At 47.3% G+C, this 16,893-nt stretch overlaps 1 protein-coding gene across 1 annotated transcript in view; it reads left to right on the forward strand.

Annotated features, from left to right (window-relative positions):
- Nucleotides 1–16,893, forward strand: part of wdr95 (WD40 repeat domain 95) — a 255,032-nt gene that overhangs the window by 112,620 nt on the left and 125,519 nt on the right. Inside the window, 3 exon segments of the mRNA XM_085999311.1 lie at nt 489–535; nt 13,177–13,294; nt 14,610–14,679. Coding sequence (XP_085855437.1) covers nt 489–535; nt 13,177–13,294; nt 14,610–14,679 — 235 coding nt within the window.

Consider the following 16,893-nt stretch of genomic DNA (forward strand, 5'->3'; position numbering starts at 1 on the left):
TGATTAATGATCAAATCTCTTATGGCCCTGGAGCTGCAATATTTAAAATTCTAGCACAACTGCAAGAGCTGCTCAGATAGCTCTGCAAAAATCACATGCCTTTGAAAAACTCCACATTCCTGACCTCTATACCGCAGCGATTATTGTGTCGCCCGTAGATACAATCGCCTAAAATTTCCTCGGGGGTTCTCTTGATTGGCCGCCCTAATTTTGGAGTAAGACTGGTAGAAACCTCTGATAAACAAACGGGGATTTCACCGATCTTCTGTTGAAGTTACAGCGGCCGAATGGGTGAACCCCTGAGAAAATTCCCGGCACATGGGGGAGGAATTGCTGTGGTTGCCACGTGAAGCACAGTTGTTAATGTTATTTTTACATGCACTCACAATGTTGCTGCACATTGCAACCAGAGTCATTCTTCCTCATTGTTGGATATTTTAATCTTGACATTGCTGTTGTTGTAAATTTCAAAACTCTTCTCATTACAGGGCTGTGTAAATATTTTACTTCTGTCATCTGTAGGGGAGACTTTGAGGTTTGTATAATGTGCTTAAAAGCTATATTAAAGTGGGCAAGTTTCTGAATGTTGATTACAGAGTATTGATGTGAGCTTATAATGCTTTTTGTTTAGTGCAAATTGCTTGATTTGTTATGCATGTGAAACGTTTTTCCAACTCTGAGCTCAAAAATTAATGAAATAGTTGTGAACAAATGAGTTTATGGTGACAAATCCTGATTATTGATCACAAAAGCACTTCCTGCTGTAGTACTGTTGCATGGCCAGGAAGACCCCAGGTTCAAAACCTGTTTGTTGCTGAGTTAACCCACCACCACTGAGGCAGTGATAGAAGCATTACACTTAACCTCCCTAGGTGAGGGAGAGGAAACATCAACAAGGGATCCTGCTTCTGGTTGCTATCCAGTGACTGCTGCTGGTAAGAGCATGTATATGAATATGATGAAGTGAGGACAGGTCAGGTTCAGCTTTAACATCTCATTCGAATGCCCTGCAGACACTCCTGGCGCAGACGCACATATGAAGAATGAACAGAGGAAAACTAGTGGAGGGAAATCAGTGTCCAGCAAGTTTCTTCCAGGGAAAGGAAGAATAAGGATTGGGCTTAAAAAAATAAATCATTTGTCTTTTGGTCTGCAACAAAGCCCACTGGGATTACAAGATTTATTCAAATATATAGCAGAAATATATTTGTTTGATTTCTCTGTGCAAGTGAGATGCTGTGAAAATGTGGAACAAGTACTTCAATGTGCTATGCCACCAACTGCTAGGATGTTGCATCACATCTGTGACTCGTATGCCGAGATACTGTTATTGACTGAGCGGAGATCTGGTAGTTTTACAGTGGGAAGGAGAGGGATGCGGCCGATTGCTTTCAATCAGTTCTTAGTCCCTGATTACCTAACAAATTATCTGTCTGCCCTCTCAGCCATAGAATATTTTGTGAGAACCTAAAAAATGAAGAAACAAAAAAATTGAAGGTGCCCATTTTTCATAAATACATTTTTACATTTCCAATCATTGAGATGATAAAAGTATAGTAATCTGGGATGTTATGATTCAGGTTATCCACCAGGTGGTGCTGTAACCAATGCTACTACTAAGGTCAGAGGTTTGCTTCCTGTTAAGGTCAGAGGTTTGCTTCCTGTATAGGTCAGCACAAGGTGGAATGCCAGGATGCTGATGCAGGCTGTCTGTAAACATGTTTCCCAGTTGTTAATAAAGTACTCGTGTTAATTCTACGATATCGCCTCTTTGAGTCCTTGTTCCACTGAATGGATTTATCACATTTGGTGACGAGGCAACTTAAGGACCCTGCATAAAGGAGAAACGTCTGCCGGGACGTTTAAACAACAAAATCACGAGCTAAAGTTAGCTACAAGCTGGAAGAGAGCATGGCTGCCACGGTAGGAACGGTTTCCGCTTTTGATATTCAAGCACAAACCTGGGAAGAATACTGTGAAGTGTTGGGTTATTTTTTCAAAGCAAATGAAATAAATCATGCCGGAAAAAGGAAAGCCATTCTGCTTAGTTCAGTGGGAAGCCAAACCTACAGTTTGATGAAAAATCTGCTCAGTCCTGAAAAGCCTGGAGACAAATCATTTGTTGAATTAGTGGCTTTGCTAAAAGAACATTTCAACCCTAAGCCTAGTGAGATTGTACAGCGGTTCAAGTTTAATTCAAGGAACAGGAAAGAGGAAGAGAGCGTAATGGACTATGTAGCGGTGTTGCGTAAATTAGCACAAGATTGCAATTATGGGAACAACCTGAAGGAAATGCTGCGAGATAGGCTAGTTTGCGGAATTATGGACACCTGAATGCAGCGTAGATTATTATCCGAGACTGGGCTTACTTATGAAAAAGCATTGGAACTTGCTCAAGCCATAGAGACAGTGAACCGAGATGTAAAAGAAATACAGGGTTCAGACAGGGCTAATGCTACGCAAGTTGCAGGTCAGGTTGTTGTGCACAAGTTGAACATGCATCAGAAACCACAACGTGAGCATGTGAAGGCATGTTATAGATGCAAGGGCGATCACCTGGTGAGTGAATGCCGGTTTCTGGATGAAAAGTGCTCCAAGTGTGGGAAACAAGGACACATAAAACGAGCTTGCAGGGCGAAATCACCTGTGGAGGAATCCAAACCAAAAGGGGGAGGACAGCAAAACCAAGGGAGAGAAGTGAAAAAACATGGAGCACACCACATCAACGGGGAAACTGAGGAAGAAGGGGGCATGTTCATAATGTATGGCATGTTAGAGAACATTCCAAAAGTGGCTCCTATCACATTGCAACTGACAGTAAATGACACTAAGGTGAACTTTGAAGTGGATACAGGGTGCGGCGTGACCATAATGAACAAGGCAGAGTGCTCAAAATTGTGGAACCGTGCAAAAGTTCCAGAGTTAAAGCCTTGCTCCCTGCATCTTAAAACATATACAGGTGAACGAGTAGCGACATTAGGTACAGCCAATGTAACTGTGCAACACAGGGACACAGTGGAACAGCTACCTGTAGTTATAGTATCGGGTACCGGACCAAACCTGTTAGGTTGGGGCTGGATAAAAGTACTCAAATTAGACTGGGGAGCAGTACATCAAATAGATGCGGGCAAACAGTTGACTTTGCAAGAAGTGTTGAGTGAACATGAGAGTGTGTTCAAGGAGGAACTTGGCACATTTAATGGCCCCTCAGCTAAGATTTATGTAGACAAGGAGGCACCGCCAAGGTTTTTTAAACAACGACCTGTGCCTTATGCCATGAAGCCAAAGGTAGAGGCTGAGCTTGACCGCCTATTGAGAGAGAACATACTGGAGCCGGTGTAATGTTCGGAATTGGCAGCTCCCATAGTACCTGTGTTAAAACTGGACAATTCGGTAAGACTCTGTGGAGACTATAAATTGACAGTCAATCGGGTGTCCAAACTAGAGCAGTATCCTATTCCCAAAACAGAGGATCTCTTTACAAACCTGGCTGAAGGAAAGAAATTCACAAAGTTGGATATGAGTCATGCCTATTTGCAGATTACACTGGATGACGAATCAAAGAAGTATGTCACCATAAATACACACAAGGGCTTGTTTACATATAACTGCTTACCGTTTGGTGTCTCATCTAGTCCCGCTATCTTCCAGAGGACAATCGAAGGTGTACTGCAAGGGATTCCACATGTTTCCATCTATCTGGATGACATTCTGGTGACGGGAAGAACCAACCAGGAGCATCTGAGCACTCTGAGAGAGGTACTACAGAGATTGGAGAGGGCAGGGTTCCGGCTCAAGAGAAGTAAGTGCACTTTCCTGGGGAACGAGGCAGTGTTCCTGGGACACAGAGTGGACGCCACCGGGCTCCATCCACTCAAGGAGAAGGTACAAGCACTGCAGGACGCCCCTGCTCCCAGAAATGTGGCTGAGTTAAAAGCTTACCTGGGACTGCTGAACTATTATAACAGGTTTTTACCAAACTTGTCAACTGTGTTAGCACCTCTTCACAAACTACTGCACAAGGAGACACAGTGGCAGTGGGGAGAGGAGCAGGGGCTTTCATTTGAACAGTCCAAGAAACTGATGCTGTCGTCAGATGTGCTGGTTCACTACAATGCAGAGAAAGACATCATTCTCTCTTGTGACGCTTCACCTTACGGGGTGGGGGCAGTTCTTTCACACTGCATGGAAGATGGAACTGAAAGACCAATAGGGTTTATGTCCCGAACTCTAACACCAGCGGAGAAAAACTATCCCCAGGTAGACAAAGAGGGGTTAGCAGTAATGTTTGGGTTACAGAGATTCCACAAGTACATATATGGCAGGAAGTTCACCATATGCACCGATCATAAACCTCTTCTCTCTTTTCAACGAAATGAAAGCAATTCCACAGATGGTGTCACCCCGGATCCAGAGGTGGGCAGTGACGTTGAGGGCATATGAGTATGTCATCGTCTACAAGGTGGGCAAGTGCCATGGGAACGCAGATGCCTTGAGCCGTCTTCCACTGCCAGGCACACCAATCCGTGCAGCTCCAGAGGACAGATTTTTGATGTTGGAGGACACTGACACGGCACTTGTGACTGCAGAGCAAGTAAGAACATGGACAGGTAAAGATCCAGTACTGTCTAGAGTTCGAGAATATGTGGTGAGGGGATGGCCACAGCATCCAGAAGGGGCTGACTTCACACCCTACAGTGTCAGTAAAACAGAGCTGAGTGTGCAGGATGGTTGCGTGTTGTGGGGAGCACGAGTGATTATTCCACCGCCAGCACGACAGTCTATCCTAGAGCAACTACATCAGTGTCATCCTGGGGTCTCACGTATGAAAGCCTTGGCTAGGAGTTACTTGTGGTGGCCAAAGCTAGATGAGGAGATAGAAAATCTAGTCAAGACATGCAGCACTTGTCAGGAACACCGGAAGGCACCAGCAGTAGCTCCTCTCCACCCCTGGGAGTGGCCGGATAAACCATGGAGAAGATTGCACTTAGATTATGTGGGTCCATTCATGGGGAAGATGTTCCTCATAATCATTGATGCACATTCCAAATGGATGGATGTTTATCCTGTAAATTCTGCTTCTGCCACTACTACTATAGACTGCCTGCGTCGGAGCTTCAGTAATCAAGGGCTACCAGAGATCGTGGTGAGTGACAATGCCACTTGTTTTGTGAGTACAGAGACAAAAGAGTTGTTGAGAAAAAATGGCATAGTGCAGGTGACCTCGGCCCCATATCATCCGTCCTCGAATGGACTTGCGGAGAGAGCTGTACAAACATTTAAGGAGATGATGAAAAAAAGTGCAGAAGGGAGTTTAGCAGCCAAAGTGTCACGGGTTCTGTTCAGCTACAGAATAACACCTCAATCCACCACAGGACGCTCTCCTGCTGAGATGTTATTAGCTCATAGACTACGCTCCACTCTTGACCTTGTCCACCCAGACCTAAAAAGGAAAATGGAAAACAGACAAAACAAACAAAAAGAGAACCATGACAAAAGAACAAAGAGCCAAAGTTTTGGAGAAGGAGATGCGATCCTTACCAGAAATTTCAGTTATGGACCAAAGTGGATTCCTGGCTTCATAGACTCAATGACTGGTCCAGTATCATACAAGATCATGTTGGGAGATGGTAGGGTAGTATGCAGACATGTAGATCAGATACTTCCCAGACAAGGGGAAATTGAAATGAAGGTTCCAGATGCAATGACTGAAGACAGGGTTGCCTCCAGTTATCCAAGTGCATCTGTGGTGCCAGCACCAGGGACAGAGATAATTCCACAAGAACCTATCCGTCAAGAGGAAACCATCGTTGCCGAGTCAGACACTCTGAGCACTGCTCAGGAGCAGCTGGTGGCTTCACCACAAACAAGCAGGGACTTTACTGTTAGACGTTCACAAAGGTTTTGCAAGCCACCAGAGAGATTGATACTGAACTGTTAGATTCGTCAAGTACGGAACATGATGAATGGAGACTCCTTATGTCACCCTCAGGAATGGTTGTTTGTTAAGAAATTCATACTGAAATCTTAAGGGAGGAGGGATATAGTAATCTGGGATGTTATGATTAAGGTTATCCACCAGGTGGTGCTGTAGCCAATGCTGCTACTAAGGTCAGAGGTTTGCTTCCTGTATAGGTCTGCACAAGGTGGAATGACAGGATGCTGATGCAGGCTGTCTGTAAACGTGTTTCCCAGTTGCTAATAAAGTACTCCTGTTAATTCTACGATATCGCCTCTTTGAGTCCTTGTTCCACTTAATGGATTTATCACAAAAAGCTAGGTATGTCATTCTAAATATTTTAAAATGTCTGGCTCTTCTAACAAAACATGACAGCTTACATCAAGTTAGTACATTGACTGTTGGTGCTGTGCTTTAATGTTGATGAGAGGGCTATACTGCTGATCAGGTGAACTAATATTCTTTGGCTCTTTATTTGGTGAAGGTAAATGAATTGAAGGATTGAGTAAATTGTTTGTTTAAAAAAAAACTGGTGTACCTAGCTGTTCTGTCCATGTTCTGATATTTAGTCATATTTGTCTACTGCCATGTATTTTGACATTCCTGAGTTTATACTTTTGCCCCAAATCCTGATTCTATTCTGCAGCCTGGTTTTCAGGGACTTTATCAGAAACTTCTGAACTCAATGACAATGTAATACTTCACTCCTGAGCCAATCATAACATCACAAGAAAGCATGGAACAATGAAGCACGCCATTTGACTCATTGAGTCCATGGCTTCCACTCGCCATGTATTATCCACCCCATATTGGACTCTTCCCTTTGGCTCCTGAATTTAATCTCTTGAAGGAAAATTCTGCATAACTATTCCCTGATCTCCAATGTCAATCAAACAAAATTCTGTAATATTCATCCATCCCTGTTTTTCCACTATCTCTCCCTCTCCCCATTCCAGTAGTAGAAGATCCATCATATCCCATGGAGTATTTGATTATCCTCTGACTATACTTAATTCGCATCAGTATATAAATCTCATTCCTATTCCCAACCAGATATTTATTCTCTTTCCTCCCTCCCTAAATCAGATTTGGACTTTGGCGAGCTTTCAGTACTTAGTTGTGAGCATCTTGTATGCGTCAATGATGGCCCTGTTTTAGAGCCCAGTAAACTTGGATTGCAGGAGTCCTCCCCACCGCCCACCCCTCCCCTCCCCCCCATGACATGGCGTAGTGAATATGTGACATAAACTCTCAGCAAAAGCAGTAAAATGCTGTGTTGATCAACACCTTTAAGAAGAGCTGGGTGAATATAGATTAATAATGGGATTTGGGGGATACAAGGATATGTTCAGCTAGGGATGATTGAACGCTGTGTGGAACAAGATTGCTCCTGAGCTGCTGATGCCTTGGAAATATCTTGCCAAGTACAGCTGGCCAAGAGTAAATGATAGAGGATAGGTTAGACAGATATCCATGAGCTTTCCTTGATTTACCTTTGGGGAGTGGGGGGAGGGTGGGGCTAGTCTGGGAGAAACTTTGTAGACCTTACATCCAGAAATGAAATGGATTGGTAGACTCCAAGACTGAACAGATTGTACACAGTCTGTGGGGGGAAGGGTATTAATTTAGTTGTACATCCAAAGGCAAAGGAGAAACGTTACATAACTGGAATTAGTGGAAAAGGTGGCTGTTAAAACAAATATGACTAAAGGCTTTTCTGTCATGATTTATCACTTTCTCTAGAATGCCCAACAATTATTTCAATAATTTTAACATAAGAAAAAATGTAAAATGCAAAGTAGCCTTTGATATAGAGGACAATTTGGTTTCAAATATTTCTTAAATGTCGTGGATTGTGGAATTGAAGAATGCTAATTTATGCAAAAAAATGATCAGTTACAAAGTGACTGTCAAATAATTATCCACAGGCACTTTAACACATTGCCATTACTAGCATTTAAAAGCACATGCGGGCTAAAAAATTTAAATTGACTATAAATACATCAGAGTTTTCTCTGCTCCAGCCTCAACTACTGGCTGTTGTCTTAAAAATGATCATTAAAATACAATTCAAAATTTATTGTTATATAGTTATAGTTTAGAGTAGGTGTTTAGTACTTCTGTTGTGAAGGAAAAATGCTTTTGTTCAATGGTAGCTGAGTAGCAAATCTTAGCAGCCATTATGTTGGTGGTTGTAAACTTGAGCAACTAAATTGCAAGGGAAAGGAACAGAAACAGAAAGTTATTTACAAATTGTATACATTAGATAGCTGGCACTGTGTTCAGGGATAATTAGCAGTATGACCTACTGCCACCTCCTTGCCCCGACCAAAATGTTTCTCCTTCTGCTCCCTCCGTCTAATTTAGTCTAATGTTACCTCTATTCAAGCTCTTGGTTTCATTATTAGACTAAATACGCAAAGAATAACTAATAGCTGAACACCTGATCTAAACCTGTAACTACTCAAATGGGTGATATTGTAGGAATGTCTAATTCCTATCAAAAGACTGAGGTTGACTCAGGCGATCAATCAAAAGATGTTTAATGAAAAACTGAGTTTAACAAACAAATGCACGAGAACTACGAATACAGGTCTAGTCAGTTCGGAGGCTCCACGAGGACTGCTTGGGCGGTCCCGTGGCTGGCGTCATGATGTCATCACGTTTTTCCCGCCGGTGGGGATCACGTGATGAACGGCGTGACGTCATCGCATTTGCCCGCGCTCTTAAAGGGACCGCGCTCTGTACATGCAAACAGTATATACAAAGATACAGACTCAGGCTGTAGCTAACATATTGTTAAAGGGAATTATATACAGTTGATCGGAGTCCCTTAGTGGCTCCGCCACATGCGCCCCCCCCCCTAGAATTGTCTTTAACAGAAAAAGTAAAACGGCGAGGAGGCCTGACAAGCCTGTCAGAGCGACTTCTGTACACTTGAAGTGGAAGCTGCTGGACGGCGGGCGGGCTGGCAGGTGGTTGCGCTTGATCTGGCACGGCGACTGTGGACGGTCGGCCACGTTTTGGCGGCTGTGCGGTCTCGACCGGGCGGTCAAGGTCCAAGTGTGCCGGCTTCAACCAGTCAACCGAAATGTGGTCCGGTTTACCTCCGATATCCACCGAGAAAGTTTTGCCTCCCGGCTCTAGCACGCGGAAAGGACCAGTGTAAGGGGCCTTGAGCGGATCCCGACGAGCGTCGTGACGGATGAACACATATTCAGCGTTCTTCAGCTCTGCTGGGACGTGGGAGCTCTGAAAGCCATGATGCGACGTTGGTACTGGTGCAAAACACCTGGCTGCCTCCTGGCGGCTAATGAGCTGATTGGATGTGGACCATGGCTCTGTCGGAGTCGGAAGGAAATCCCCTGGTACGCGTAGCGGCTGGCCATAGACGAGCTCTGCCGAGGACGAGCAAAGATCTTCCTTGGGTGCCGTGCGAAGACCCAATAGGACCCATGGTAGCCTGTCAACCCATCCAGTGCCTTGGAGGCTGGCCCTCAGTGCGGCTTTTGAGCGACCTGTGAAATCGTTCGCACAGGCCGTTCGCCTGTGGATGGTAGGCTGTGGTGCGATGTAGCTTGATGCCGAGCCCCTGAGCCACAGCGTTCCAGAGCTCAGAGGAAAACTGCGGTCCACGATCAGAAGAGATGTCCGCCGGTACCCTGAAACGGGCGACCCAAGAGGAGATGAATGCCCTGGTCACGTCTGCCGAAGTGGTGGACGACAAGGGGACTGCCTCTGGCCATCTAGTGGTGCGGTCTACCATCATAAGGATATGTGTAAACCCATGAGAAGGTGGAAGTGGCCTCACCAGGTCCACATTCACGTGATCGAACCGTCGCTCCGGAACAGCGAAGGTGACCAATGGAGCTTTGACGTGACGCTGCACCTTGGCCTTTTGGCAGACCACGCAGGTGTTGGCCCAGTCGCGGACATCCATATGCATGCCCCGCCAAACAAACTTGGATGACATCAGCCTTTGCGAGGCCTTCATGCCAGGGTGTGACAACTCGTGTATGGCGTCAAACACTTTGCGGCGCCAGGCGACCGGCACGATAGGGCGAGGATCTCCTACGGAGACATCACAAAGTAGCGTGGTGCCAGCAGCATGGAATTTGACGTCGGCCGCTTGGAGGCTAGAGGGGCTGTTTCGGTAAGCTTGCACCTCTGGATCCGAGGCTTGATCCTCAGCCATGAGGGCATAGTCGATGCCGAGCTGGACTGCCTGAACAGTTGCGTGGGAGAGGCAATCTGCCACCAGGTTGTCTTTACCGGCCACGTGCTGAATATCAGTAGTGAATTCGGAGATAAACGTTAGCTGACATTGTTGTCGGGCTGACCACGGTTCGGCGGTCTTGGCCACAGCGAACATTAGTGGCTTATGGTCCACAAAAGCAGTGAAAGGACGTCCCTCCAGCAAGAACCAGAAATGGCGGATCGCCAGAAAAAGAGCCAGCAACTCCCGGTCGAAGGTACTGTACTTCTGCTCGTTTCGCCGTAGTTGACGGCTGAAGAACGCCAGCGGTTGCCACGTTCCATTTACCCACTGTTCCTGCACTGCGCCGATGGCGTAGTCTGACGCGTCGGTGGTGAGGGCGATGGTGGCACCTGGCAGCGGGTGCACCAGCATGGTCGCGTTGGCTAGGGCGCTTTTTGTGTCAACGAACGCCCGGTCCATGTCGACCGTCCAGCTTACTGGATCCTTGCCAGACTTGCCCTTGAGGGCCTCGTACAGGGGCTGCATGAGCAAAGCTGCCTTAGGCATGAAACGATGATAAAAATTTACCATCCCGAGGAACTCCTGCAGGGCCTTGGTGGTCTGTGGGCGCAGAAAGGATGTCACTGCCTCTACCTTCGCTTGCAAAGGCACCGCTCCCTCCGATGTAATGCGATGTCCCAGGAAATCAATGTGGGGCAGACCAAACTGACACTTGGCCGGGTTGAGAATCAGGCCGTGTTGGCTGAGGCGTCGAAAGAGGGTGCGTAGGTGCGCGATGTGTTCCTCCTTATTCCGACTGGCCACGAGGATGTTGTCCAAGTAGATGAAGAGGAACTTGAGGTCCCACAGCACGGAGTCCATGAGGCGCTGGAAGGCCTAGGCGGCGTTCTTCAACCCAAAAGGCATCCTCAAAAATTCAAAAAGGCCGAATGGGGTGATGACTGCGGTCTTCGGCACGTCCTGTGGGTGTACCGGGACCTGGTGGTAGCCTTGGACAAGATCCACCTTGGAAAACACGGTGTTCCCTGCCAAATGGGCAGAGAAATCCTGAATGTGGGGGATCGGGTATCGACCAGGCGTGGTAGCGTCGTTAAGTCGCCGATAGTCGCCGCATGGCCGCCATCCACCGCCAGGTTCTGGTACTATGTGGAGAGGTGAAGACCAGGGACTATTCGACCGGCGAATAATCCCCAGGCATTCCATCATAGCGAACTCCGCCTTCGCGACCGGGGGGCCGGTGGTGGTGATGTGGTGTTCCACACCATGTTTCATGGCTGTAGAGGAGAACATAGGTCTGGTCAGGTCTGGAAATTCACTTAGCAGGCGAGCGAACTCATCCGGAGTTGGGAAAGCGCAGGAGACGGTGCGCAACATGGTGTTACGACAGTGACAAGGAATAGAGTGAAACGTGGCCACGTTGATCAGCCGCCGGTTCCGCACATCGACCAGGAGGCCGTTGGCGCACAGGAAATCCGCACCGAGAATGGCTTGTGAAACCTTGGCCGATACAAATTCCCAAACAAATCGCTGGCTGCCGAAGCACACCTGGACCCACCGTTTGCCAAAAGTCCGAATAGCCCCGCCATTAGCCGCCTCGAGGGAGAGGCCGTGCCTCCCAGCCTGTACATCCAGAGCTGACGCGGGTAGGATGCTACACTGCGCCCCGGAGTCGCATAGGAATCGCCGACCGGAGAGCGAGTCGGTGATAAACAGGAGCTTGCCTGAATTTCTGATTGCCATCACAGCCACAGGGCACCCGTTAGACCTGTTCCTCTTTTGGCAGAGTTGCTGTTGTTTTTTTGTTTTGGGCAAGAAGCTGCAGGGAGGGCGGCAACATCTTGCTTTCGCGCCAAAACGGGCGTGGTAGCGGCACAGCCCCGCGGGTTGAGGAGCCGGGGTGGCGTCTGTGTGGGATGGGTGCCTCATGGCAGCGCAGTACTGCTGCGTCACCGCAAAAATCTTGTCCACTTCGGCAGCAAGTGCTGCGCAGTCTGTGACTTTGGACCTGGCCAGGGCAGCTTGTACTTGCTCCGGTAACTGACTGAGGAATAGCTCCCTAAAGAGGAAGCATTCCGGTTCGGAGCCAAGGAGCGTGAGCATTTGGCTCATGAGCTCAGACGGCTTGGAGTCCCCGAGGCCGGGCATAGCGAGCAGTCGGCGGGCGCGCTCCGACTTCGTGAGCCCGAAGACCTGTAACAACCGCGCCTTGAGTGTTTCATACTTGCGGTTGTCCGGGGGGTTCTCAAGCAGCTGACGATCCGCGAGGCGGTGGAGCTGCCGAGTGCGGAGACCACGTAGAAGTAACGGGTCTGATCCACAACGATGTTCCGTAGTGCAAACTGGGCTTCAACCTGGATGAACCACGAGGTCACTTGTTGCTCCCAGAATTGCGGTAGCTGCAATGTAACGGCGTTTGTTTCCATGCTTCGTTCCTTCTGCGAAAACCGTTCGTAAAAGTCGGGGTCACCAATGTAGGAATGTCTAATTCCTATCAAAAGACTGAGGTCGACTCAGGCGATCAATCAAAAGATGTTTAATGAAAAACTAACCGAGTTTAACAAACAAATGCACGAGAACTACGAATACAGGTCTAGTCAGTTCGGAGGCTCCACGAGGACTGCTTGGGCGGTCCCGTGGCTGGCGTCATGATGTCATCACATTTTTCCCGCCGGTGGGGGATCACGTGATGAACGGCGTGACGTCATCGCGTTTGCATGTGCTCTTAAAGGGACCGCGCTCTGTACATGCAAACAGTATATACAAAGATACAGACTCAGGCTGTAGCTAACATATTGTTAAAGGGAATTATATACAGTTGATCGGAGTCCCTTAGTGGCTCCGCCACAGTATCATAAGGCATGAGAACTTAACAAAAAAAGGCCATTCAACTCATCAGGTCTGTTTCTTCCATTTTCACATACAATTTTATTTGGTTGATGGAGCGTTATCAGTGCTGGGATAGTACATTTTAATTTGTGTGTCTTTTTGTTCATGGCAGAACATGGAAAAAGTGCCCCAAGGTGGATAATTTGCCCAGTATCAGCATAGAAAACTCCACCCTGTCTCCAAATGTGACTTGTATTCGATGGAAGGTGCATGAAGATTGGGTAACACAGGTAGTTATCTACATAGTCAGGAGTGTAGCTGATACCTGTAATGAACGCCTGAGTTTATTTACCTTTCTGCTTTGCTCTCTGTCTCTCTCCACTCTACCTGATTTAAAAAAACATTATCTCCTTCCTCTTCTGTGTGTGTCTGTCTATGACTAGCTAATATTTATGATTGGTTAAAGGTTAGGAATACTAATTTTAATGCAAGAATTCTTCAAAAACAGTGCAGTCAGTTGAGAACTTTGATAAGCTGACTGCACATCCAATGTGCTCCTAGTTCATAATGGGACGTTTCCTCTCCACCACTTTTTTTCCTTTCCTATATTCCCTCTATTTTCTTGCATACATACCAATCTAAAGCAATTAAGCTCTTTGGAGCGGAAATTCCTTTAGTCCTGCTCTGCTGGTGGATGTGTGGCACAGTGGGCTGTCAGTGCTCCCATGCCCAAAGCCCTAAACCCCCATCCCACATTGCAGGGACAGGGTCATCTGCATATTTGGGGTGGATCATTGGCACTGCAAGGACACATCAATGCCAACCACCCTGCTGCACCAGCACACAGTGGAGGCTTTCCCAGGTGAAAAGATTTTTAAAAGTTTAAAGTCTTTCCTCTTTGAAGGGAGCCATAAAGTAACAAATTGAAGTAATCAACCCCTTTGATGTCCTTTGCTTGGCAAAAGTTTGGGGCCACTTGGACAGCCTCAATGTGATTGATATCAGCTCACAACCCACAAGAGTTCCACTGAGGTCTTATCAGGGCATTGTGTGTGGAAATCTTGGGGTAATCCAGGAACTCCATGGGGTGGGGGCAGGTGGGTAGTAGATCTGCCTGTGGTCCAGCAGCAGAAAATGCCTTTTTGTGAAATATGGGACAGCATCTCGGTGGAACTAGAGTGGAATCCTATGTTACGCCACCAATCTGAAGATTCTCTGGGAGATTACCTGAGCCCCAATTGGAATTTAAGAGCCTTTCTCAATACAGAAAACTCAGCCGTTCCTTTAAAAGCCGCAGGCTGGTTTTAAGAAGTCTATAAGGTGCACGATTAGTGCTGGCAGCTCGACTCCAGTATTTAAATGAGGTCTAATCACGAAATATGATCAGGCTTCCTGTTGATATTAATCGGGCAGACGGAGTGGGTGTCTCAGCCGTCTGATCTGCACCACAAATGAAAATCGGCCCCACAGTTTCTGTGTGGGAACAGGCTGTTGTCTGTTTCACTTGAATTGTAAGGCTGCTTTTGTTGCAATGACTTTATTTCAATCAGCCTTGTGTTCATTTGTGCACATTTTAATTTCACTGATCATATTTTTTTCTTTCAGCTGAAGTATTACGCTTCAATCACGGCAATCATATCTGCCTCAAATCATGAAGCTACAGCTTTGGTAATAGGTAAATGCGTTTTTATTTATCAGATATTTCTAAAGTGGCTTATTTTAAAGCCTCAGTAGCTGTACCTCACTAAAAACTCTGTTAGGAAGAATAATGAAAAGTTCACCAATTGTCTCCCGCTCCAAGTAACACTAAACCTGAACCAGTGTCCATAACATATCTTTGCGGCAATCTTGCTTTTCAAAAAGCTTTTGATAAAGTACTATACAAAGCACTGCTAAGTTAGACTGCATCCTGTAGGACTGCTGGGTAGGTTTTAGGTTGGATTTGTACTGAGAGAGGGTAGTTAGTAATTACAGCAACTGTGTGGAGGCTAGTCACTGGTGGAATCCCGCGGAAATCAGTGTTGGGTTCGTTGCTTATGGTGGAGAATGAAGGACAATGCGGCCATGAGGCCTATCGCTGCCTCACCACCCGAACTGCATTTCCCTTCTACTCCCCACCCCACTCCACCGAGACCCCTGCAGGCTTCCCCTTCTCTACCCGCCACATGTAAATGGCTGTGGGGGAGGCTGGGCCTGGGTCTCCGGTACATTTCCCACCCATCCACCTGTGCTACTGCCACTTCTTAGAATCCTAGGGCCACATTAGGGAAGGTAGCAGTAGGCCCCAGGAAGTGGCAGTAATGGCTCTGAGGTCCCCAATGGAGGGATAGGGCTTTGTAATGGTTTCCCCCATTCATTCCAGCCCCCAGCTAGCTAGCTTTGGGCTGCTGATCTTCTGCCATTTTGCCTCTTAAATTGCCCGATCGCCTCTTCTACTGCTACAGCAATGGTCCTGCTGCAGCACTGCTGGGATTTTGCAGCCGGGCAATGGCAGACTCCCTCTTGACTTTGGGATTCCTGCTGCGAACGCTCCATGCATATCAGATCAACTTCGATCCAGGAAACTGGGTTAGGGTTCTGGTGGTGTCGGATGGGAGGGCGGAAGTCCCGGCCCTTTGGAACACCACTACGAGAAGGTTTTTTTAATTTGTTCCTGGGATGTGGGCGTCGCTGGCAAGGCCAGCATTTATTGCCCATCCCTAATCGTCCTTGAGAAGGTGATGGTCAGCCGCCTTCTTGAACCACTGAAGTCCTGATGGTGAAGGTACTCCCACAGTGCTGTTAGGGAGGGAGTTCCAGGAATTTGACCCAGCGACGATAAAGGAACAGTGATATATTTCCAAGTCAGGATGGTGTGTAACTTGGAGGGGAACTTGCAGGTGATGGTGTTCCCGTGAGCCTGCTGCCCTTGTCCTCTTAGGTGGTAGAGGTCATGGGTTTGGGAGGTGCTGTCGATCAAGCGGGCTGCTTTGTCCTGGCTGGTGTCGAGCTTCTTGAGTGTTGTTGGAGCTGCACTCATCCAGGCAAGTGGAGACTATTCCATCACACTCCTGACTTGTGCCTTGTAGATGGTGGAAAGGCTTTGGGGAGTTGGGAGGTGAGATGCTCGCCACAGAATACCCAGCCTCTGACCTGCTCTTGTAGCCACAGTATTTATGTGGCTGGTCCAGTTAAGTTTCTGGTCAATGGTGACCCCCCAGGATGTTGATGGTGGGGGATTTGGCCATGGTAATGCCATTGAATGTCAAGGTGCGGTGGTTAGACTCTCTCTTGTTGGAGATGGTCATTGCCTGGCACTTGTGTGGCATGAATGTTACTTGCCACTTATCAGCCCAAGCCTGAATGTTGTCCAGGTCTTGCTGCATGTGGGCATGGACTGCTTCATTATCTAGGGAGTTGCGAATGGAACCGAACACTGTGCAATCAGCAGCAAACATCCCCACTTCTGACCTTATGATGGCGGGAAGGTCATTGATGAAGCAGCTGAAGATGGTTGGGCCTAGGACACTGCCCTGAGGAACTCCTGCAGCGATGTCCTGGGGCTGAGATGATTGGCCTCCAACAACCACAACCATCTTCCTTTGTGCTAGGTATGACTCCAGCCAGTGGAGAGTTTTCCCCCTGATTCCCATTGACTTCAATTTTACTGGAGCTCCTTAATGCCACACTTGGTCAAATGTTTCCTTGATGTCAAGGGCAGTCACTCTCACCTCACCTCTGGAATTCAGCTCTTTTGTCCATGTTTGGACCAAGGATGTAATGAGGTTTGGGGCCGAGTGGTCCTGGCAGAACCCAAACTGAGTATTGGTGAGCAGGTTATTGGTGAGTAAGTGCCGCTTGATAGCACTGTCGATGACATCTTCCATCACTTTGCTGATGATTGAGAGTA

The sequence above is a fragment of the Somniosus microcephalus genome, chromosome 10 (assembly GCF_052327205.1).
Source record: "Somniosus microcephalus isolate GS21.2 chromosome 10, FLI_Smic_1.0, whole genome shotgun sequence".
NCBI lineage: Eukaryota > Metazoa > Chordata > Chondrichthyes > Squaliformes > Somniosidae > Somniosus > Somniosus microcephalus.